The sequence below is a fragment of the Trachypithecus francoisi genome, unplaced genomic scaffold (genome assembly GCF_009764315.1).
Source record: "Trachypithecus francoisi isolate TF-2019V2 unplaced genomic scaffold, Tfra_2.0 Lachesis_group4, whole genome shotgun sequence".
Classification (NCBI taxonomy): domain Eukaryota; kingdom Metazoa; phylum Chordata; class Mammalia; order Primates; family Cercopithecidae; genus Trachypithecus; species Trachypithecus francoisi.
Window position 1 is genome coordinate 76,561,073 of NW_022681469.1, and position 26,111 is coordinate 76,587,183.

At 40.9% G+C, this 26,111-nt stretch overlaps 1 protein-coding gene across 3 annotated transcripts in view; it reads right to left on the bottom strand.

Moving 5' to 3' along the window:
* The window catches only part of SLC25A13 (solute carrier family 25 member 13), a 213,500-nt gene that overhangs the window by 184,559 nt on the left and 2,830 nt on the right, over positions 1–26,111 (bottom strand). For 2 of the 3 annotated variants that reach the window (XM_033192420.1, XM_033192421.1), the window contains exon 2: positions 4,612–4,665. In XM_033192420.1, the coding sequence (XP_033048311.1) occupies positions 4,612–4,665 (54 nt within the window). Of the gene's footprint in view, positions 1–4,611; positions 4,666–11,814; positions 11,909–26,111 lie in introns of those variants that run through there. The other variant, XM_033192419.1, reaches the window with a different exon arrangement.

The window sequence follows — 26,111 nt, forward strand, 5'->3', positions numbered from 1 at the left end:
GGAGATCAAGACCATCCTGGCTAACATGGTGAAACCCCATCTCTAATAAGAATACAGAAAATTAGCTGGGCGTGGTGGCAGGTGCCTGTAGTCCCAGCTACTTGGGAGGCTGAGGCAGGAGAATGGCGTGAACCCAGCTAGGCAGAGCTTGCAGTGAGCCGAGATCGCACCACTGCACTCCAGCCTGGGCGACAGAGTGAGACTGCATCTCAAAAAAGAGAAAGCATCTGCCGTATGCCTTAGCCCCACATGTTTTATAACAAGTCCTGCCCTGACTACCACCAGCCAGGACCCTGTGCCCCAAGCCAGTCCAACTGTGTAGCCATTCCCTCCACACACGTGGCACTGTGACAGCTCTTTACTTTGTATGTGTTGTTTTCTTTGCCTAAAAAGGTCTTCCGTTGCCAACAAACCCTTCTCTACGTACTCATCTTCGAGCGCAGTTCAAACATTACCACCTCCCCATAACCTAATGACTCTCCATAGAAAGATATAATTAGACCACATCATCTTCCTGTTAATTAAGGCTGTACAATACTTATCAATCATATCATGGCTTCTGGGGTTTTTTATACTTACACACAGTTCTCACTCAGATATTTATGGACAGGAACCATGATGTCTGCATTGATATATACCCAGTCCATGAAACTGTACCTAGGTACCTTCAAAAAAAACAGTGGAACTGATTCTAAATTCTCAAATAAATGAAAAGGTCAGAATTCGGCTCATTTTAATCCCGCAGAAGCCCTCTTTCCTTATCTGGCTCAATTTCACTGGCTGTCACTGATCTACAGAGCTGCCAACTTTCCTGCTACCATCACACCTGGTGTGAAGGCTGCAATGAAGCTCCCTTCCAACTGCCAAGCTACAGAAGAATCATCTCTTTACATAGGTTAGCAGAGAGAAGGGTAGGATATTTCACATGGAATTTTTACTAAGAAGAAAGTCAAGTCCGGAAAAAGTCACAGAAAATCAGCAAAGTAGACAGGTTTACAGAATGCTTACTGCTGATCCATAATGAACTAAAAAGCTCAGCCTCGTACAGTCCCCTCATTGCTGTGTTTCCCGTTCTTCCCCTCACCACAATACCATCTGTGATAAATGGTAAACCCGACATCCTTAGCATGCTAAGCCAAGGCAGACTTGGGTTGGTACCACACTATCCAGGCCTGGTGAGGTCACCAGAACTTTTGCCAGATGCACAATCCTTTCCACAAACTGCTGACTGCTGTTTTCTTCAGGTACGGCCCCCCTGACGTCATCTCTTAGAACTCCAAGCCACATACAAATTCTTACTCAAAAGTCACATAGTCCCAACCACCCCAAGGGAAGAGAGTACTTCCCTATCTATCCCAAAAGTTCCACCCTCGGCCTTCAAGTGCACTTAAACAGAAACACTACAGGTGTCTCTCCAGAACTCTGCATGGACTCTCACCCTCTCTAGGTCTACCTGATCAATTAGACTCTCCCCCAGTATAGTCCTGTAGGCTGCTGAAAGAGGATGTAGCAGCTGACAAAGACACACTGTTCCAAATTAAAGTCTCAGTCTAGCTTCTCCAGGGACCATACAGCCTTGAAAGGTGGACACAGCCTTTAAGTGGAGTCTTATCAATGGATCACACCAACCAGTGAGATTCTAAAATGCACCATCTATTAAGACACCCTCTATGATGTTCCCACTTCCTATCAGAAGGATGCCCACCACTCTTGCTTGTTTAGAAAACAGAAGTAACAGATAGGTCCAGAGTTCAAAGAATGATGACTACTTTACCAGCTTAAGTTAATGAGCGACTCTGTTTTGATAGGATCTTTGGCAGTCCACTTAGTTACTCTTCTACAAGTGGTCTTTCAGATTTCTGTCACTGGAGTTTTACAATATCAACAGACCTTAAACACACATACAAAAATCTTCTCTGGTTCTCTCATACACACCTCATTCCAACCATGGTGGTCCCAACAAGCACAACTATAGAGATCAGCTTAGGTAAGGAACAAATGTTTTTCTGTTTTCTGGACTTTCATCCTCCAGAATCCTTTTCCACCTTAGAAACTGTATACGGTATTGTGGCCGGACGCAGTGGCTCATGCCTGTAATCTCAGCACTTTAGGAGGCCAAGGCAGGCAGATCACTTGAGGTCAGGAGTTCAAGACCAGCCTGGCCAGCATGGTGAAACCCCGTCTCTACTAAAAATACAAAAATTAACCAGGCGTGGTGGTACACTCCTATAATCCCAGCTACTCGGGAGGCTGAGGCATGAGAATCACTTGAACCCGGGAGGCAGAGGTTGTAGTAAGCCAACATCACGCAACTTGCACTCCAGCCTGGGTGACAGAGTGAGACTCTGTCTCAAAAAAAAAAGGAAACTCTATACTGTATTTCTGGGCTAAAAACAAATTTATAAAGAATCTTGCTTTGTTTTTAAGAGACAGGGTCTCACTCTGTCATCCAGGCTGGAGCGCAGTGGCATATTCATGGCTCACTGAAGCCTTAAATTCCTAGGCCCAAGCGATCCTCCTACCTCAGCCTCTCACTGGGATTACAGATGTCCACAAGCCTGATTTTTTATGTATAATCCAAATCTCCTTACAAATGTGTCTTTTTTTTGTCCTCCCCACAAAACTATCCCTGCTTTTAATCCACTTGCTTGTGGAGTCTTCATTTCTCCTTTACTTAAATTATTACTTAATTTCAAGCATTTACTGAATCAATATATAACATGTATCAGATGCAGGACACCTTTCACGTAAGTTACCTCACTGAATCGTTATGTTAAAAAATGTTTTATTATGCCAATGTTCAGGCCACGGACAGTGGCTCACACCTGCAATCCCAGCACTTTGGGAGACCGAGGTGGGCAGATCGCCTGAGGTCAAGAGTTCGAAACCAGCCTGATCAACATGGTGAAACCCCATCTCTACTAAAAACACAAAATTAGCCAGGTGTAGTGGCACATGCCCGTAATCCCAACTACTCAGGAGCCTGAGGCAGGAGAATCGCTTGAACCCAGGAGGTGGAGGTTGCAGTGAGCTGAGAAAACGCGGTTGCACTCCAGCCTGGGCAACGAGAGTGAAACTTTGTCTCAAAACAAAAAGAAAAGAAAAAGAAAATTTTCAAGCATATACAAAGTAGAGAGAACAGTATAATAAACCCAATATTCCGTTTCCCAATTTCAAAAGTTATCATACCGCCTACTCATTTTCCTCAACCCACCGAAACTGGATTATTTAAAAGCAAATCTCAGAAATTGTAGTCTCATCTATAAATGTTTCAGTGTATATCTCTAAAACATAGACTCTATATTTCCCATAATGAGAATACTATCAGCCTAAACATCAATTAATAACAACTCCTTAATATCAAATATCCTATCCATGTTCAAAGTCCTTAATGTCTCAATTAGTTTTAATAGTAACACACTGTGATGAGGAAAGGGAGACTCACAGATTTAATACCTTCCCACACCATATTCAGTACACATCAAATTTCTCATTTGACACCCTGGTCCTCTTTCCATACAACTCAGCTGCCTTTACATAATGTTTAGAAAGACATATATATATACACATATATATATTATGTGTGTATATATATTATCTTACAAAAGTGGCCTTTTCTTTTTTGAGTACTTTAATTTCAGCTGAATAACACAAAGGTGTTTCAGTGTCTGGAACCTGAGACAGACTTTTATTCTATTAATCATTCACTGCCCAATATCACAAAATAGGTAGAAATATAAGATGCCAGTATAAGACACAAACTTCTATCATGTCTGTTGTGCTCTAGTATCTACTATTATCCATACTGGGGCCTCCTCCCAGGATACTGCAGTCATCATAAAGTGATGATAATGATGACGATAACAACAACAATAGGCTTCTACCAGGGAGAGACAGGATAGGCCCGTGGATGAGTGAAGGATTACTGAGATGTTTACAATGAACTTTAAACTTCCTAGGAGAAAAAGCTATATGGGTCAATACTGAAAGGGTAAATGGGTTGCAAAACTCAATACTCCAGCAACTGCTTTTATTCACATACCTTACACCAATTGAGATAAAAGAAATTAAAATACAAACAATGTTGTCATCACAGTCACCTACGAATTAGTTTCCTATACATTTTAAAAAGCAGATGCATTTGTAAGGCTCTCCCCTTTTAAGACATGTTGGGAATTTTTATTTTATTTTATTTTATTTTTATTTTTTATTGAGACAGAGTCTTGCTCTGTCACCCAGGCTGAAGTGCATTGGCATGATCTCAGTTCACTGCAACCTCTGCCTCCCAGGTTCAAGCAACTCTCCCGCCTCAGCCTCCGGAGCAGCTGGGATTACAGGCACATGCCACCACACCTGGCTAATTTTTGTAATTTTAGTAAAGATGGGGTTTCACCATGTTGGCCAGGCTGGTCTCAAACTCCTGAGCTCAGGTAATCCACCCGCCTCGACCTCCCAAAGTGCTGTGATTACAGGCGTGAGCCACCACACCAGGCTGACACTTTGGGATTTTTAAAAAATATAACAATGAAATAAAGAGCTGTTTGAAAATAATCTTTAAAAGTTATAGAACACAAATCAAACAAGAAACAAAATAGATTCCTTTATACTGACCTTCAAAAATATTGTTCTAAGCTCAGCTGGATCTGCTCTCTTGGTTAAAGCCACCTAAAAATAAACATAAAAATGTTTATGTTATTACAACAAAGCTGAGAAATCAAGCTAGCCGACTAAAGGAAAATAAATCTCAGGTTAGAAATTAGTGTATTTCATTTTTGTACTTAAATACCATGTTACCCCAATGCATAAAATACGCCCCCTCCCCATTTTAAATTAGACTCCTTATGTAGCTTCTAAAATGATACAATTTTATGCAAGGAAACAGTAGCAAAAGCTCTTAATATCTAATGTTGAATATATATAATTTATTAAAAACAAAGAAAAGATGAAACATTACAAGCACCTGGCATTTTTTACTTATAATCCAGTATAAACCATGCTCTTTCACAGGAGAATTTAAATATACAAATGTTTGTCAACTATGCAAGAGAACATATTTCTGTTTGTTTTTGAGACGAGTCTCTCTCTGTTGCCCAGGCTGGAGTGTAGTGGTGCGATCTCGGCTCAGTGCTACCTCCGCCGCCCAGGTTCAAGCGATTCTCCTGCCTCAGCCTCCCAAGTAGCTGGGATTGCAGGCACGTACTACCAGTGGCAGCTAACTTATGTATTTTTAGTAGAGACAGGGTTTCACCATGTGAGCCAGGCTGGTCTCAAACTCCTGATCTCAGGCGATCTCCCCGCCTCACCCTCCCAAAGTGCTGAGATTATAAGCATGAGCCATCACGCCCAGCCAAGAGAACATATTTCTTAAAGAAGTCAGTGAACTAGGGAAATCATATTAACTCAAGGGAGCTACTTCTCACAGTTTCACCATGAACAGGCATGCATACCTCACTACCTGGGCATGCCAAAGAACTTCTCCTCCTTTCCTCAGCTTTTAATTAATAAATCATAAGTCTTCAAAAGTATGATATTATTCTACATATTTTAGAATTACAAGGGGCTGTGGTTACCTTTGAAGAGCAAAAATTGACAGATTAGGTCAGAATGGGTGTTGTGCTTAATTCTCCAGGCCACAAAGTCCAAAAACATAGCTGGGGAAAAAGCAAGACAAACTTGAACATGGCTTCCCCAGGCCAACACAAAAGAGCCCTTATGTGGAACCAAACAGTGGGTTTATTCAATGTCCCAACACCCAATCCTGCTGGCAAAAAAACGTCATGAGACTGAGTTCTCACCAAGCACAGAGTCACCCCATGATGAAGCCAAGGAGAGGCTCCTGGAACCACCCAACACTGGACCCATGTTGCTATCCACAGGGAGACTTATGCAAATTGTTCTAAATCCCTTCTGTGCGCTAGCGAAGGCTGTTCTGAGATCTTTGGACAATGAGTTCTCTGTCTCTAAATATGGAACTGCCTGAGCTCCTAGGCTCTCCACTGTCAGGAATAATTTTATTAACTAATCACTAGAATGGAAGTAGTCTTTCTGAAACCTGATGCTTGGTCACCTTGTTTCCCAAAGCAAAGCTGATAACTCTTCATTTCAGCTGAGTACTCGTAACCAACAAGGCTATTTCCATCCATAAGAATACTTTTTTTTTTTTTTTCCGGACATGGAGTTTCACTCTTGTTGCCCAGGCTGGAGTGCAATGGCGCGATCTGAGCTCATTGCAACCTCTGTCCCCCAGGTTCAAACAACTCTCCTGCCTCAGTCTCCCAAGTAGCTGGGATTACAGGCATGCACCACCACATGTGGCTAAATTTTTTATTTTTAGTAGAGATGGGGTTTCATCATGTTGGCCAGGCTGGTCTCCAACTCGTGTCCTCAGGTGATCTGCCCGCCTCAGACTCCCAAAATACTGGGATTACAGGCATGAGCCACTGCGCCCAGCCATGCATTTTTAATCTTTTTTAAAATCCTGAATTAGTAAGTGTTCTCTGCTGTTCAACAGAGGAAAAGAAAATACACTGCTAGTCAGCCTAAGATGAATGACTCTGCTGCCCTAAAAGCTTCAGAGAGGACTCCCTCCTCTCAGATCTCTATTCTGAGAAAGGTAGGGTAGGACAAACACAAGAGAACATGGGACAGCATAAAAATGCCTCCATTCTCCACTTTAAGAGCAGAAAAATCCCCTCCTTGATGGTTAGAGTCCCACATCTCATGGAAGTACATAACACTTTTTTCAAAACCATATGGTACGCTAAGTTCTTAACTGTTTTCCTCTTAAAAGCAAAATAAATTTTCCACAAAATGAAGTATTCTTGCTGTATCTGAATACCACATCCTTTAAAATCTAATTAATTCTTTATGCCATGAACTTTGTAAGGTCTCCCCTGGGCCATGTTATTTCAGAGTAAACTTTCCCTGCCCTAAATTCCCATAGGACATTTCTGTCTAAGGATCCTGAAATGTATATTCAGTGCTCCCCATCAGAACTACACCTCAAAGGGGGAAAAAGAGTGTTCACTTTGTAACCCTCTCGGGGTCTAGGGCAGAGAACACAAATCAAAACAAAGTCAGAGAATGATCCAACACTTGTAAGACATGTTGCCAAGTATGACTATTATCTCATTGGATTCTTGTTGCAAATCAGAGTCAGATAGGATGGATATTACTGCCCTAATTTTACAGAAGAGGAAACCAAAGCTCAGAAAGCATCAATTATTTCCCCAGAAAAGTCAGATTAAGTGCCAATCTGACATTTCTAAATGTTTTCTGAGCTGAGATCAGATCCCAAATATTCCATCTCATACCGTAGTGGCCTTACTACTGACCCACATTACAGGCAGCTTCAAAGTGATGGTAACTTGCATTAACTGGCAATATAATACAGTCATGCATTGCTTAACAACAGGGAAACATTCTGAAAAATGCATTGTTAAGTGATTTCATCATTGTGTGAACATCCTACAGTGTACTTATACAAATCTTGATGGTGTAGCCTACTGCATACCTAGGCAAATGAGATAGCCTATTGCTCTCCTAGGCTATAAATCTATACAGCATGTTACTATACTGAGTACTGTAGGCAACTGTAAAACAATGTGTATCTAAACACAGAAAAGGTATGGTAAAAATATGGTTTTAAAAGATAAAAAGTGGAACACCTGTACAGGGCAGCTCTATTATAATTTATGTGAACACCATCCATATATGTAGTCCTTCACTGACGAAAACATCCTTATGTGGTACATGACTGCTATATAGTATAAGCCTAAAAATCAAAACTCTCCCAATTTCTCCTAACAGTGTGTAGTGTCTGTCCAATGCTGTGATTAAGGACATGATCTTACAGGAATGGTGGCTCATACCTATAATCCCAGCACTTTGGGAGGCCAAGGTGGGAGGATCACTTGAGCCCAGGAGTTTGAGACCAGCCTGGGCAAGATAGTGACACCCCATCTTCATTTAAAAAAAAAAAAAAAGAACATGGCCTTAGTGTCAGATCATCCTCAAATAGGGAGCAGGACCAACCTCATAAACTCACTGGCTATGTGACCTGGAGGCCCTGACCTCTTAGCCTCACCTTCCTCATTTATAAAACAGGGAGTCCTAGACAGCTAGAAGACTAATATGAGATAATTACATAAAGTGCTTAGCACCAAAAAGGCCACACAGTTAAAGTGCTCATAAATGGTATCTATTACTATTTGTATTATTCATCCAAAGATGTTTATATTCTACCATGTTTATGCCTTAATAAATCTAAATGATGGGTAAACTGTCTCATAATTTGGAAGGGAGAAATTAGCAAAAGAGAAGAGAAAGAAACTCACAGATCTTCAAACACACTCACCAAACCACTAAATAAACATTGCGGCCATCCTAACTCATCATCGTCTCAGCTACCCTGCCGCCAACCCAGAGCTCCAGGTACAGCAAATCGTTAATGATCACTACAAGATTTCTCTGAGGCCCACTAAAATTTGTATCAGGTCCTGCTACAGTCTATTTAAGGATAGATAAGTATGGTTCAACAGGGGATGGATTCAGAAAAATTACTACCAGCCTCCTGGGCCTCATCTCTACAGTAATTCCATCTATTATTCACCAGTCAAATGCTGCGTGGCTGTTTGGAATTTCCATTTATACTACTATCTCCCATTCCTATCTTCTTGTTTAAGCGTCATTTGCTATGAATAAAGAACACTTACACAACTTAATTGAAGACAATGCAAAGTTACAGTGAGATGTACCAGTTTTCTGAAGGTGTATTTCAATGAATGCTTCCCAGGAAGTTCTATGAGCTGGAAAAAGGAAGCCACAGAAATGTAGCCACCCTTTTAAAGTCAATTCAGAACAGCTGCTCAGCATGCATACTTTGTATCACATAAGCCTGGAATTATTAGACTTAGTTCATTCTTGGGCTTCAGAAGCCTGGAATTATTAGACTTAGTTCATTCTTGGGGTTTAGAAGAGTCATCAAACTTTAGATTGTTTCCAGAAGGCTTACTTTCACTGTTACATTTTTTTCTCATATATTAACAGCATGTAAATATTAACAGCTATGGTGTGGAGACCATCAGCATCACCTGAGAACTTTTAAAAATACAAATTATCATGCTCATCCCAGACCCAAAGAATCAGTAAACTGCCTGATTTTCTTTATCATTCTTCTTCTGAATTTGCATTTGTAAGAATAGATTCCAACATTAAAACAATATTTTTATATCAAGAATTTTAAATCAAGTAACTGGTTTTCAAGCATACACAGTAAATGACTAAGAAGAAAGGGGTCCTTTACAAATTACTATGAAATATTATTTGCCACTTACATCAACAGGATAAAGAATTTTGTTGAAATTTGATAACATTTTACTCTGATTCCAAATTTAAGGGAAAAAGAGAGGGTTTTGGTGGTTTGTTTGTTTGTTTGTTTTTTTTAGTTGGGGGTCTCACTGTGTCACTCAGGCTGGAGTACAGTGGTGTGATCATGGCTCACTGCAGCCTCACATTCCTGGGCTCAAGCAATCCTCCCACCTCAGCCTCTTGAGTAGCTGAGGCTATAGACATGTGTCACCAGACCCCACTAATTTTTTTCAATTTTTTTTGTAGAAACAGATTCTTACTGTGTTGCTCAAGCTAGTCTCAAACTCCTGGCCTCAAGTGATCCTCCCATCTTGGCCTCCCAAAGTGCTGGGTTTACAAGCATGAGCCACCACGCCTGGCCCAGAAAGGGGCAATGTTGGAACAGAAAAACTCTATGCATAGTTTCTTCCATAAACTGGGAAAAGTCTATCATTTTTTAACTTTAGTATGGAAATTTCAGGTCGATTCAATGAGTCTATGCTCCACAGGAACAAAATTTGAGAATCACTGAATATGTAAAACTTTTTGACAAGATAAACACTGGTTATAATTGTGTAAGTCATCAATAGCGTTTGCAAAACATATACTAGCTAAGTACATCCTAGAAATAAAAACAATAACACAATTTCAAGAACTGGTGTTTTTAAAAAGGCAGGGGGTGGGGGAGAACATGGCAAGAATAAGAAGAAAGTTATCTTTCAGGACAAATGAATTCACTCTCATTCTAATATGAGTTAGAGCAGCCATAGGTAGGGGGTCACCAGAAAAGATATTTCTACCTATAGGAATATTTTTTAAATAGACTTTCTTACAATGGAATCAAGCTACAGTTGAAGGCTCATTACTTTAACAAACCACAGTGGTACAGAATGGTGTACTCAAAATAGTTGTCAGATCTAACAGAGGATGGTGGGGAAGAATATACGAAATGCTAATTTGAAAAATAAAATGCAAAGAAAAGAAAAGCTCTCCTCTTACACTGGGAAGCTCTAGAGATGTGAGACCTCCATTTCTGTGAGGGTACCTTACTCCTCAGATCATCTCCAGCTCTGGCAAAGATCAGGAAACCAAGTAGATGCTCTGGAAGTGCTGAATACAGAATAAAGTCTTTTAGGTCAGTAAAAATCTGACATTTACAATGAAAATAGGCAACTCTCTTCAGATCAATGGTTCTCAAAGTGTGAAGACCATCAGCATCACCTGGGAACTTTTAAAAATACAAATTATCATGCCCATCCCAGACCCACAGAATCAGAAACTGGGTGAGGTCCAGCAATCCCGTCTGGCATGGAATACTATGCAGCCATAAAAAAGGATGAGTTTGCTTCCTTTGTAGGGACATGGATGCAGCTGGAAACCATCATTCTTAGCAAACTATCACAAGAAGAGAAAACCAAACACCGCATGTTCTCACTCATAGGTGGGAACTGAACAATGAGATCACTTGGACTCGGGAAGGGGAACATCACACACTGGGGCCTATCATGGGGAGGGGGGAGGAGGGAGGGATTGCATTGGGGAGTTATACATGATATAAACGTCATGCACATGTACCCTAGAACTTAAAGTAAAATAAAAAATAAAAAAATTAAAAAAATAAAAAATAAAAAATAAAAAAAAAAAGAAAGTTCAATGTGAACACATAGTACAGAAAAAAAAAAAAAAAAAAAAAAAAGCCCTCCAGGTGACCCTGATGCAGTTAAAGTTTAAGAACCACAGCTTTAGACGTGTTAATGTACTGATAATAAAACTTAGGTTCTCACCCTCGCTGCATATTCAAGTCCCCTGAGGTACTTTTAGGTTTCACAAAACCCAAACCATACCAAAGGTCAATCAAATGAGAATTTCTAGAATGGGTATCTTTAGAGTTCCCTCAAGAAATTATGATGCGTGGGTGGGCTGAGAACAATTGCATTAGAACCCAAGGCCCAACCTCAGCTGCTACATCACCAACTGTACGGCACAGCCCTTCCTCGGCAATACTTCACCAGTCACCTTCCCAAACCTGAAACATCTGAGAGCCAAGACAAGCACAGACTTACACTGAAAATTCTACCATCATAAAGTAAATATTTGCCTTAGATAAGAAATACAAACTCAAAGAGGTAGTTCATCAAAAGCAAGCTTCTGGGTGTGTGGGTGGGTGTAAATAAGCATGCAGTGACAAGCAGCAAAGGGAGACAGAAGGAGAAACAGTCCTGCATAGTCTTTTGAACCTGAGGAAATAGTGCAGTAGGTGGCCCTGAATCCCAAAGAAAAGTATTCTTGGGTGTAACCTAACCACTTACAAGCTGCAGCCCACCCTCCTTCTTTATCTTCCCACAGGAAAGACACTAGAAGGCTAAAACTACAATTCCCAGACTCCCTTGCTGCTATGCGGCCCATGTGCTGTCAATTAGATAAAACTGAGGTGAGATTTGGCAAAGGTTTGGGAGTTGGGGGTACCTTCTGCTGTTTCTGCCAAGCAAGCACCATTGCTGGAACTGTCTAGTTTTCCTGTGGCAACCTCCTGCCCTCCCATGTCAGTGGCCACATGGTCCTGAAACACTGTCCACTTGGCAGGCAGCATTGTGACTGCACAGGAGGTCACTGCTGTCTTGGTGGCCTGCTCTGCTTGAGACTCTAGATGTCATTCTTTAGAGCTCAACCTCAAGTCTGTTTCTTCACCTTCCCAACAAACTGTGTAAGCCATTTAATACCCTGTAATAAATCTCTCTGCTTAAACCAGCTAGAGTAGATTCTGTTCTCTGCAAGTGAGCCCTGACTGATACAATCAGTTATTGCAAAAGAAAGTTTGGAATTTCCTAAAACCACAGTTACGATTAACTTGGGAAGAAGAAAAAGGTATCTCAAACTTAAGAAAATAATTTTTTATTGAAACCACTGAGTCACTCATCCTTCATCCTACAGTTTCCCTAAGTCCTAATAAATGAAGAGCAGTCATTATTTTAAAAAGTTACTGAAATACAAATTAGTATAAAGACAAGATGCCCTGTTAAGCATTCTTCAAACCACAACATTTCCATGTAATCAGCTGGTAAAACTTCCTTTCACTCAACGGTTGACTTATAAAGTATCAGCCACCACAAATGTTAACCCACTGGGTAATTACACCAGCGAGTCATTTCAGAGGTACTAGAGATGTTTATCAGAAGGATTCAGTAGGTTGTGACGTATGTTAGATTTCACTCTGCTCTGTTGTAGACAAACATAAACTATAAAGCCATCATCATTAAAATTCTGATATTAAGAGGCAGAGTGTAACAGTTAAGAATGAATGGTGGTGTTTTAGCTGGGTTCTGTTACGCCAAAAGAGCCTGAAACATATTAGTTCTGGATTTTACTATTATTGTTATTAAGCTGACCTCTACTCACTAGATGTGAGCAGCAACCCCTTCCCCAACAAGCTGCGACAACCAAGAAACCGTCTCCAGAGGTTGCTAAAAGAAATCTCCTTGGGAGCCAAACTACTCCACCCCCCAGCTAACAACCACTCCTTAGATGGTGATGCTCTACTTGCTCATCCATGCAACACAATCACCTATGGGAAGGCTACAGTGTACCAGGCCCAGCGCCAGGCACCAAGGAGAAAACACCCAATAAATCAGAAACCCTGCCCCAAGCAGGGAAAGCTGACTTATCGACAAGTGGTTGGTACAAAATGTATGATGATACACGCTACCATAAGGCAGAGTGGCAGGAGAATTAATAGCCTAATTCTGCTAAAGTTGAGGGTCACAGAGGTGGTCTTTGGAACCTGATCATTTATTATTAATTATAGCAATAACAATGACCAGCTAACTTTTACTGGGTCCTTAACTCTATGCCAGGTATTATGCTAATGGCTTCATATCTTATTTCATTTAAATACTCTATTTAAAACTCTTTAAGAGGAAGAGTGAGTAATATCCCCATTTTTCAAATAAGGAAGCTGAGGTACTAAAGAGTCTTAAATGAATACTAGTAGATCACACAGCCAGAAATGACCCCAGAGCTCGGATTATTTAGACACTAATTGTAATACCTGGAGGATATTCCCACAGTTAAGCAAGCAAAAAGGGGGACTTTAAAGCTACCTTTAAGAATCAAGCCACTGGACAACATTGTAACTGTAACCAATTTAAAATAAAATCTTTTTAATTTGGCATTATGATTCATAAATGCCCATGGCTCAGTAGAAGGCAGAACTGCCTAGTGCAGAATATTATTCTCCAGTATTTTATGCTGAACTCAGTCTCAATTTTTTTAAACATCAAGGTTACAGTATAATTAGGAACCAGCTGCAATTTTAATTACCGCACCCAATATAATTTGTTACATATTAGCAAGTGTCAAATTACTACTGCTCCTTAAATGAATAAAAACTGATTGTGCTGATGACTGGGATGTATGTTCCTGATGGGGAACAAAGGAATATAAAAAGTATATGACATATTTATAAAGTGCTGAAAGGCTCTACTTAGGAGATCACAAGTTGCTGAAGCCCAGATAATGCCATAAAAAGTTAAACGCTTCTGAGAGAGAAGAGCTAACTTAATAAATACAGAGGAAGAGAAAGCCAAAAATGAAAGGACAATAAAGAAGTTGCTTCCACTATATAATGGCTTACCTGTCCAAAGTTCTGCTATGTATCAACCTCATCTAACTGAAGCACAGTCAAGAACCAGAAGGAAGCAAAAAGGAAAAGGAAAGGGGCTCTCTGCACAGCTGGAGCCTCATCTCAAAGACGACACACCATCTCACTTGAGTGAGCCCTCCCTCCTGGGTCCTATTCCACAGCCCACAACTTTTGACATGACTCTAATGCTTTGCAAACATTAGCTCACTGACACTCTCAACAGCCCCGAGGAGCAGACACAGTTATGCCCGTTTTACAGTTGAGGAAACTGAGGCACAGAGAGGTTGAGTAACTTCCCCAAGTCGCACAGTTAGCAAGTGGCAGAGCCCTAATCTGATTGCAAATCCATGATTTCAGCCATTATGTGACACTGTCTTTCAGAGGAAAAGAAAGCACAGGATTAAGCAGGCAAGAGGATCCAGAGATCAAAAGAAAATGAGGACACAGAATCTGATTTCTGAGCATCCCCCGGTCTGACCTTCAGGGCAAGGACAGGGAGCTTCCCACTTCAGATACAGCTATGGTTATGATAGCCCAGTGATCTGGCCTTCCTTGCTGTTCCCAGTTCTCCTCTCTTCTCCCAACCTTCTTACTGGTATAAGAATAGAGAGCCTTGGGCCTGTGTGGCCAGGTTTCTGACCTATTGGGCAACTGTAGCATGGAGACCGATTGCCTTCAGAGCCTCTGCTCTCTTCCTCTTGTTCCCCTAGGGTGGGAGTACAGCAGTCAAACATTGAGCTTAGTCTCATCCACTTCCATCTTCTCCTTTGTGCCCTTCATCCCCCTGCATTTTGTTCTTTTTGCCCTCTGGTACCTCCTAGTGCCCCATCATCTCTACCCCCAGGGACTCGGAGATCATGCAGCAGAAGCAGAAAAAGGCAAACGAGAAGAAGGAGGAACCTAAGTAGCTTCCTGGCTTCACTCCAATCTCTCTTGCCCTTCACTTGTGTGCCTGGAGCCAGTCCCACCACACTCGTGTTTCCTCCTGTAGTGACCACAGGTCCCAGCACCGATGGCTCCCCTTAGCCATGTGTCTGCAGTGGGTCCCTTGTGTACTTCCTTCCCCTCAAGTAGCCTCTCTCCCTATGGGCCACTCCTGGGAGTGAGGGGGTTAGCCCTTCCCAGTGTTTTTTTTATTTCTGTGGAGCTTAAAAGTATTAAAAGTAGCTTTGTAATTCCAAAAAAAAAAAAAAAGAAAAAGAAAATGAAGACATATCAATTGTAATGCATGAACCTTATTTACATGACAATTCAACAACTATTTTAAAAAATTTAAGACAATATGGGAAATGTGTACAATGTGTACAGAATACATATTTGAAGATATTGAAGAATTACTATAATTTTTTGAGGTGTAATAATGATATTGTGATTGTGCTTTGAAGAAATACTGTTTAGAGATACATAAAATATTTACAGATATGATGGCTGAGATTGCTTTGAAAAACATGTGGGGATGAATTAGCCAGGTGTGGTGGCATGTGCCTATAGTCCCAACTACTCAGGAGGCTGAGGTGGGAGGACTGTTTGAGCCCAGGAGGTTGAGACTGCAGTGAGCCATAATCGTGCCACCGCACTCCAGCCTGGGTGACAGAGCAAGATCCTGTCTCCAAAAAAAAAAATTTAATAAAAAAAAAAAAGGAGGGATGAAAGGAGGAGAGAGGGCATGGTATAAATGAAACAATATTGAGGCCATAAATTGATGATTACTACTGGCTAGACAGGGAGATCAGGGTTTATTATACTATTCCAGTTTTGCAGTTTTTCGGAAATTTCAATAATGAGAAGTTTAAAAAATGATGCTGTTCTTTCAAGGACTAAGTCAAATGCCTCTTCCTCCAGAATTCTCCAATCAGATTCCCCTCATAGAATGTTTCCTATTTCATGAGCTTCGCAATGGAACATTTAAATCTGACTCCACTGTGGCCAGGCACGGTGGCTCACAACTGTAATCCTAGCACTTTGGGAGGCTGAGGCGGGTGGATCACCTAAGGTCAGGAGTTCAAGAACAGCCTGACCACCACGGAGAAACCCCGTCTCTACTAAAAATACAAAAAATTAGCCGGGCGAGATGGCGCATGCCTGCAATCCCAGCTACTCGGGAGGCTGGGGTAGGAGAATCACTTGAACCAGGGTTCAAGAGGTTGCGGTCAGCCGAGATCACACCATTGCACTTTAGCCTGGGCAACAAGAGTGAAACTCCATCTTAAAAAAAAAAAAAAATCTGACTCCACTGTTAACCAGCAGCATGACCTCGTTTTCTCATCTGCTAAAAGTAAGAGAGTAACGATTGAATGAAAACAGCACAACTTGAGACAATCTAGCAGCACCTTGCTTCCCAGTTACTCTTCATATTCAGAGCAGCCTAGCTGACTGGGGCAGCAGCAGATACCTGAGCCCTGCGGGGAGGTGATCTTGGCTTTCTGAACTAATCAGATTTCCTCTGAAGGCTGAACCAGCAGATTCAGGCTGAATTAGCAGCAGGTCTCTCTAGCTGATGATGTGGCACTAGTGAAGGGTAATGAACTCCTGGGGTTAAGCAACAAAAATTAAACTGGCTCCCGACCTTTCATCTTATACCAAAAGAACTGGAGCTGGATCAGAGTTAATCTTTAAACGGAGAGAGAGAATTCTAAAAATTCTGGAAATTCTAGAAAATGCACAGGTGGTTTCTTATGTAATATTAAGTAGGGAAGCTGATTTCAAACATGACAAACTCAGAAGTCATATAATCCAGAAGCCATAAAGAAAAAAAGGATAAATATTTGACATAAAAATTTAAAAAGTGAATATAAATCAGTTAAATAACAACTGCGAAGAAAAACGACAACAAACTTTGCAACAGAGAGGACAAAGGGGTAATGTTCTTCATTTAAAAGCACTCTTAGAACAAATCAATGTGAAAAGGCAAATAAACCAACAGAAAATCGGGCAAAGGTCAAGACCAGGCTCTTCTCAAGTTGCTGTTGGACACCACAAATGGATTAACTGAAATCTTCATGAACCACCATAAAAAGAGAATCTAGGACTGAGCTTTCACTTCTGGAACTGAGCTGGAAGGCAATGAAAAGATAGTGGCATCCTCAAACTCAGAATCAACATCGGCCTGCAATAAAATGAGTGTGTGAATTCTCAGAAGTGAATGAAATTCCTTGCCAGTGGGTACAACAAAGTCAAAGGAGAGACAGGATATCACCCTCTTGTCCTTCAAGCCACTTGATGACCTAGGGTACTACTGAGACTAGCTGGGCTAAAACAGCAGCAATGGAACACATTGGTTGGACCTGCTGGGAATTTTGCCCTCTAATGTACCTGGGCTTTTTTAATCAAAAGGGAGAGTTTCTCTAGGTGCCTCCTTTTGAAGCAGCCTTTCTGTAGTCATAGAGATTCATGTACCTCAGGACAGCACAACCCCTGCCAAGTCTGTTCTGATGTTCTGATTCTCCATCATGTGCTCACCTGGTGATTACCCAGGCACACTCCTTAAATATTTCCAAATTCTCATCATATTATTTTGTTGGGGGATGGAGGGGATTGAGCAAATGGATTATTAGAAAAAGGTTTACAACAAACCACACACATGCAGCAGAAAATCTCCTTCCCCCTTTACTTTGCCATGTGTTGGCATGTCAAGTAAATGGACAATTCAACCAGCAGTGTCTGAATACTATGCAACAGTTACTCTGAGGCATATCTGTGTCCAGAGAAGGTCCTTGTCCTCAAGAGTTTAAAATCTAGGAGGAAACACAAAATAAATCAGCAGCAAAGATCATTTCCCTTCAGAACCTTGACATCATTATCTCACCCAAGCCATTTTTAAATGATTCAATAACTGTAATGGGCTGAACTGTGTCCCCCACACCTAATTCATATGTTGAAGTCCCAACCCCAGCCCCTGGGGAGATGACTGGCCATATATGAAGACAGGGTCTTTGAAAGGGTTATTAAGTTAAAATGAGGTGATGAAGGGGACCCTAATCCAATAAGACTGGTGTCCTTATATGAAGAGGAAATCAGGATACAGACACAGAGGAAACCCCACAAAGACAGCCATCTACAAGCCAAGGAGAGAAGGCCTCAGGAGAAATCAACCTTGCTGGGGTCTCGATCTCAAGACTTTTAACAACTGTGAAAAATACTCAGACTTTTAGAACTGTGAAAAAATAAATTTCTGCTGTTTAAGCCATCCAGTCTGTGGTACTTTGTTATAGCAGCCCTAGCAAATTAATACAGTATCTTTTAATATGGTCTCCATATTCCAGCTGTTCCAATTCTTTTACTTGTTTTTAACCCAGGCTCAAGCATTGTATTTGGTCATCAGGTCTCTTTGGGAGTCTCCTTTATTCCAGCCTTCTTCATTCATAACACTGATATTTTTGAAGTCAAGCCAGAGGTCTTGCAGCATGTCCTACTTTCTGGATTTGTCTGATTATTTCCTCACGATTAGATTCACATTAAATATTTTTGGCAAGAACTCTTTTAGGTTCATGTTGTATACTTCCCATTGCATAATATCAGTCAGTAACATAATGCTAGTTTATCCCATTTGCTGATGATCACTTGATTGAAGCAGGTTTCTCCATTGTAAAGGTACTTTTTCCCCCTCTGTAAACAGCAAGTAGTTTACTAGGAGATGCATTGAGACAATGGGAATTCCAACAGTCTTTTACTGAAAGACTTCAGCATCCAATGAAAATCCATGCCTGAATCAATTATTACTTGCAGGTGGCAAAGTCATTTTTTTTTTCCTTTTTCTAATTCTAGCATAGCTTCTACCGTTATTAGCTAGCATTCTTCGGTAAAGAAAGCTTTATCACTCTACTCTCCATCTCACTTTGGCTCCTTTTAGGGAGCAATAATTATCACTCATTATGTTGTGTTGGATTTTTTTAATTCAATGTGTTACAATCCCTTTCCAATTGATTTGTCTTAATTGTGGTAAAATATACATACCATAAACTTTATCATTGTAACCATTTTTAAGTATACAATTCAGCGGCATTAAGTACATTCACAATGTTCTATAACTATCACCATTACCCACTTCATCATCCCGAACATAAACTCTGCACCCATTAATTAATATCCAATTGAATTTTAATTGCCATTATTTTTATAACAATTACAATATATACTCATATACAGACACACATACATACCTAATATGCATACATACACATAAGAGTGTGTATTTAAATAATGAAAACCACTTTTAACTCAATGCACCAGGAAGGGCAAATGTTAATATTTAAAGTTAGCTAATTAAAACTATTATGCAAAAAGCTGGCAGACTTAAGATGACAACATCTGAAACCACTGACCAAAATGTAACATTACAAGAAACAACCAAGAATCAGGTGCCTCCTCATGTGAGTATCCAGTACCAAGTACCCAGCAATGTGATGGGAAGCGCTCAGCACCATCTAGGAAGTATTCTAGCCAAAACCAAAAAAGACTCTAACTTGATCAAGCTTTTAGATTAAACTGTCACTTGCAGGAAATACTGAGTCCAAGCAACACCACAAAGATGTAATCAGCAAAGTCCAAATTGTGGGAAATTACAGGAAAGATGACCCAATTCCCTCATCAAATAAACTGCAATGAAACAACCAAAAAGGGGGCAGGAAAACCTATAGATTAACAAGATTTAAAAGACATATCAACCAGCCATGTGTGGACTGTATCTGAATATCGATTAGAACAAACCAACTATAAAAACTGTAATCTTAGGACATGGGTTTTAGCATTCCTACAGGGGCTTCAAGAAATGGGAAAATAGAACCACAATCCCTTCTGAAAACTGAAGAGAAGAACTCAGACTATATATATACACACACACACACATATATATATATGTCTGCCCACAAATACAGAGAAACAAATACAGAGAAATGAAAAGAAGTATTTCTTTCTGACAAAGGCTAAAAAACAAGAAAAGAAACATTTCTGTCTCTGATTGACTTCTATGTTAAACAAACAAATAAACAGGCTCTCTTTTATCCTGCCACCCTGTTGCCATAGCTTTATGGCAAGAAATATGAACAGAGGTTGATATGTCCCATTCACAAACTGCTGTGAAGAATATGAAAATCGAATGAGTCTGGGGTAATACTGGGAAAGTATTAAAAGTATTGAAAATGCAGCCAAGACCAAAGAGATTTTAGCTGGCTAAGAGTTTAAATTTTATTCTGCAGGCAACAGAAGCCATACTGCATAGCAAGGTAAATTAAAGAGGGCAATGTAGCACACTGGTTATGTGCTTGGGCTCTGGAGCCAGGCTGCCTGTGTTGAAATCACAGCTCTCCTATTTACAAGCTGTGTGATCTTGGGAAAGTTACATAATCTCTCTGTGCCTCATAGAACTTAACTACTCTGTACAGATGAGTTTCTCGATGTGTATTATGAAAGTAAGAGCACTTACATGTCATAGGAATGTTATGAAGATTGCATTAGTAAAGTGCTTGGAACAGTGTCTGGCTTCTGTGAGTGTTATATAAATGTAAATTAATGCTGTTGTTATTATTTGCATAAACTTTTTGAGCCTTAGGTTTCTTTATCTGACAAAGGAGGTTATTAACACCTTCCCTGCTATCTTGTAGATGATTATAAAGATCAAATAATGAAGCTTGGGTCTTTCTATTATCTGGTTATATTAATCCCTGAAGACTCTGAGCTTCTTGAAAACAAATCTAGTAGCTTACTTGTTTTTGGAAGCCCAGCACAGTGTAGGCACTGAGAAATAGTCACTTATGCCCTTGAATGCATTTTTTAAAGCTGCTAAGTACTGTACCCATGAACACAGTACTGCTATTATCATGGCAACAAGAGCCAATCTTAGAAAAGTCCTTTGGCAGTCTGGACAGAATGGAGAGAAAGATGCAGGGATGAAATCAAAGGCAAGGGGATCAGTGGGAGCTACAGCAATGGTACAGCTACAAAATAATGAGGACCTGAATTTGAACAGAGAAGATAGGAAATACATGCTCCAGGGCTGTAGAAGGGTTTCACTGATCCACCTCTTTTCCCACATCCAATTCAGGCCAATGGTGTCTCTCCTATCTGCCCATGACAGGTACTTAATTGAACTAACTGGAGACTTTATTAGGAAAGTGAAGCTTCAGGCTAAAGTCAGGAATGACCAAAAAGATGGATTCAGTTACAAGAACTGGTGAGTTCTAGGTCAGCAGAGTTTGAAATGTCTTTGAGACAGACAAGTTGAGTTTTCCAGCTAAAACTAAACAGCTAAAAATGCAGGGCCAGAGCTTGAGACAGCTACCCAGGCTGAGGAGCATCAAGGAGCCAATCCCCATTAACGGGGCAGGTAGTGCAGCAGGAACTTGAGGGAGGAGACGATCTCAGGTACAGCCTTGGGGGACACTAACCTTCCACGTGTCCAAGCAGTACGAAGAGAAGCCTACAAAGTGCAGCACTATTCACAATAGCAAAGACAGGGAACCAACCTAGGTGCCCATCAATGGTGAACTGCATAAAGAAAATGTGGTATATATCCACCACGGAATACCTTGCAGATATAAAAAAGAACAAAATCATGTCCTTTGCAACAACATGGATGCACCTAAGTGAATTAATGCAGGAACAAAAAACCAAGTATCACATGTTCTCACTTCTAAGTGGGAGCTAAACAGTGGGTACTCATGGACATAAAGATGGCAACAACAGACACTGGGGACTACTAGAGGAGGAAGGGGGACAAGGGCTGAAAAACTAATTATTGGGTACTATGCTCAGTACCTGGGTGATGGGGGTCAACTGTACCCCAAGCCTCAGCATCATGCAATATACCCAGGTAACAAATCTGTACATGTACCTCCAGAATCTAAAATAAAAGTTGGAATTATTTTTTTTAATGTAAATTAAAAAAAAAAAAAAGCAAGACCCTTGGTTAGATTCAGAAAAAGTGAAACATTTCTAGATTTTTGCTAAAGTAATGCTTCTCAAAAGGTGCAGCACTAGTGCACCTGTACAGGGAAGGGAAAAACACTACATTTTTGGCCAAAATTCCTCATTGGTAAACTAGTACATTCTGTTTTGAAGACTAGGGTAAAGTGTACTATCATTCTAAATGCATATGTCATGCTGCCAAACACTAAAATAAAAACATATCTTTGCTGGGAAGAAAGAAGATGAAAGAAGAAACAAGAAGGAAGGAGGAAGAAGGAGGAAGGAGGAGGAAGAAGGAGGGAGGAGGAAGGAAGAAGGAGGAGAAAGAACGAAGGACGAAGAAGAAGGAAGAAGGAAGAAGCAGCAGCAGCAGCAGCAGCTGCCACCTGCAAAGGAGAATAAAGGGGTGATATGAGAGGCTAGAGGCCAATAATGAGAGACGACATCATGAAAGCAGATGGCGAGAAAGGAAAGGTAGGAGACAGGGTCATGTGAGGCCAGATATGAGGACAAGCCAGCAGGTTTAGAACTGAGGTTACTGGTGACTTTTAGGAGAAGGGCATTTAATTTAGTTCATTTCACCCAATTAGAGGGTCTGTCTGGTTAAACAGGCCATGAAAATAGGGTTTGCTCAGTAGCTGTTAAATAATTTGCTAAAGGAATTGTATCACTACACAAAGGCATATCCCCCTTATCCCCGAGCAGAACCAACACATGTCTCAGCGTCACACATTCCTCTGTTGCAAGGTCCACCCTAAGGCAAACCTGCAGAGTCTTATGAGGAAACCTGTAGGTGTTTATGAGGCAGCAAATGCCAAGCAGAGAGGAGGAAGCGCTTAGCAGGAATGCCATAATAGATAATCCTCACAGATAGTGGAGAACAAAGAGAGGAATGGTTCCCTCTAGGAGTTCATCAAAAGCAGAGACTGGTCTTGGGAGTAAAGGTCTAAGAGACCAAAGCACTGAGGAGTCAGACAGAGCTCCTCTGACAATCTTCTAAAAGAACTCAGTATCTAAAAAAGACCTGCTCCCTGACTTTTTTACACTACACATCATCTTTCAACTCCCCCGACACCTTTCCAACCATCTATTTGCTGTAAAGTCGTATGACCTAAGCTACGGAACACAGGCACCACATGGCCCTGGATGAGGTTAGCCCAGGAGAGAGGGCTCTGAGACCAGGTTTACTCTTTGTAATGCTTCCCTCCTCCAGCACCTTCTCTGATCACAAAAAACCACTGAGACTCTGCAGGAGACAAACAGAGCTTTCAATCAATTTTGAGATTAAAATCTATATTCTAGGATTATCACAAAACTGTATAAACTTGATGCCTAAGCACCCAGGAGACATCAGGCAGGACTAACACAAAACTGTCAAGAAAGAAGAGAAATTTGGAGAAACCCCTACATACCCCTCCTTTGAACTGACACACCAGGGACTTTAACTTAATCTCACTGCATTCCTTTCTTACTCCAAGAAGGAGCCAGCAGGTCTCTTGAAGCAATGTGCACCAAATAACTGTGGTTGTCAAGCTTTCAAAAATCCCCAGGCTCAGGCCACACCCAAGTCCAATTCAATCATGATCTCTGGAGTGAGACCCAGGCATCAGCAGTTTTTTATACCAGTCCAGAAGACTTCAATGTGCAGGGAATCACTGGCCTAGAGCAGTGTTAAAAGTAAAGGCATTCATGGAAATTTGGACCAATAACAAATGTTTCTGGGACTCCATTTCTAGGACTCTCCTGGTAAAAGGGGACAGGACTGAGGAGGGAAAGGGTAAAAGACCATTGTGTTAACATAAATTCCAAGGCCATCTAGCTCCACAAGTTAAAAACCCCTAAAACCCAAACAGTGGAGCCACAGATACTTGTTGTTTTAATAACCATCATCATGGCAGCATAAAAACAACTCAAACCTTCTTTCCTCCATTCCTAGCGCAAAAACTGATTTGCTTTATTATGATATCACCAAATACCTAGTAGAGTTTTTACCATAGGGGAGAAAAAACTTTGCCGTTTGAAGAATATCTTTAATAACCTTAATATGTTTTATCCTCAATGACAAACCTCTGAAGAGGGTTTCCTGATGGGTGAAAAACGTGGAAAACACGGAGGTTAAATATACAGCCCAAAGCCTGGGCAACATAGCGAGACCCCCATCTCTACAAAAAAATATTTAATTAGCTGGGTATGGCGGCGTGTGCCTGAGGTCCCAGCTACTCAGGAGGCTGAGGTGGGAGGATCTCTTGCATCCAGGAGGTCTAGGCTATAGTGAGCAATAATCATACCACTGTACTTCCACGTGGGTGAGACAGCGAGACCCTGTCCCAAATATATATTACATATATATGTGTGTGTGTTTGTGTATATATATGTGTGTGTGTATATATGTATTATAGTCCCAATCATAAGTAATGGAAACTGGATTAAAGTTTCTACAAAGGTATATGACACTGGTGACAGTTACACAACTCTGTGCATATTTTGAAAACCAATAAATCATATGCTTTAAATGGGTAAATTGTATAGTACTTGAATTATATCTCAATAAAGCAATTAAATAAAAGGTATGTGACAATTCCTGTCCTGCAGGGATTTGCGATCTGGTTGGAGAGATGAGAAATACACTGAATACACATTGAAATGAAGCATATACAGAGTGACAACGGTGTTCTAAGATAATTGGACTGGGATGATCAGGAAATATACACATCCATACCCGACGGCATGCGAACTCTCACACATACTCCTTCACAAATGGAACTCTTTGTAAGGCCTGGGAGAGTAGTGCAGAAGTTAAGAGCAGAGACTCTGAAGACACATCAGCAAGGTTCAAATCAACGCTGTAGCATTTACTTGTTGTACAAGAGTGTTAACCTCCCCAACTCAGTTTTCTTACCTGTAATTTGAAGTCAAAAACAGAAAGTGCCTGCTTCTTAGAATTAAGAAAATTAATTGAGTTACTATTTGTAAAGCACTTGGAAAAGTACCTGGCATGCAATAAACAGTAGGTAAGGCAGTTCTCAAATAAAAGTCTGGTTTACACTAAGACACCTAAGCCCCTCCTAAGTCATCTCCCACACCTCTCCCAAATACTTTACTCTCCACCATCCTAAATTACCAGGCAGACATGGTAGACAGAGTGAGGCCACAGCTGCTGGAGCCAGACTGGCAGGATTTGAACCCCAGCTCCATAATTTCCTAATTATCAGATCTTTTTTTTTCTTCTTTCTTTTTTTTTTTTTTTTTTGAGACAGAGTCTTGCTCTGACGCCCAGGCTAGAGTACAATGGCGCGATGTCGGCTCACTGCAACCTTCGCCTCCCGGGTTGAAGCAAATTCCCCTACCTTAGCCTCCCGAGTAGCTGAGATTACAAGCATACACCACCATGCCCGGCTAGTTGTTTTGTACTTTTAGTAGAGATGGGCCACATTGGCCAGGCTGGTCTCAAACTCCTGACCTGAGGTGATTCACCTGCCTCCCAAAGTGCTGGGATTCTCCATCTCCCCATTAAAACTATTTAAAGGAAGGTCATGAATAATTAGTTATATTTAAATAAGTATAAAGACCAAAGAAAGAAAGAGGAGATCAGGAAACTAACTGCTAGTTGTGGTTACATCTATCCAGAAAATATCAAATCTGCTTAAATATTCAAACAATTTGTCACAGTGAGTGTAGTGAGTGTTGGAATTCTCCTACAATTGCTGAGTCCCCAGAGTCAGTCCAATTTCCTAACACTCCACTGAGGTGAAGTCCTCTCCTATCCAGGCTCCTCAACTTTTAAGAGGGAATGTCAACCCTACCCCTATGGCTTTGTGTTCAGCCGGCAACATGGAATAGCTATGTTCCAGGGAAAAAGCAAGGAGCACAGGCTTTAACTCAGGCTGCCAACAGAATCAACTGATAAAGGTGATGCCCAAAGGCAGTTCAATGAGGGACATTCATGGAATAAGTTAGACCAGCAGCTTCATTGAGGGACCTTTTAAGGCCATATTTACTGTACTGCCATTGAGTTATAATAAAGGACATGATAAGAAATGGCCTTATGTAACCCACAGACATATATCGGTAGTCACAAGGTAGTTTCAAATGCAGTCCACTCACAGCATATAAAAGAAACTGTTCAGCAAGGCGCGGTGGCTAACGCCTGTAATCCCTACACTTTGAGAGGCCAAGGCAGGCAGATCATGAGATCAACAGATCCAAGACCATCCTGGTCAAC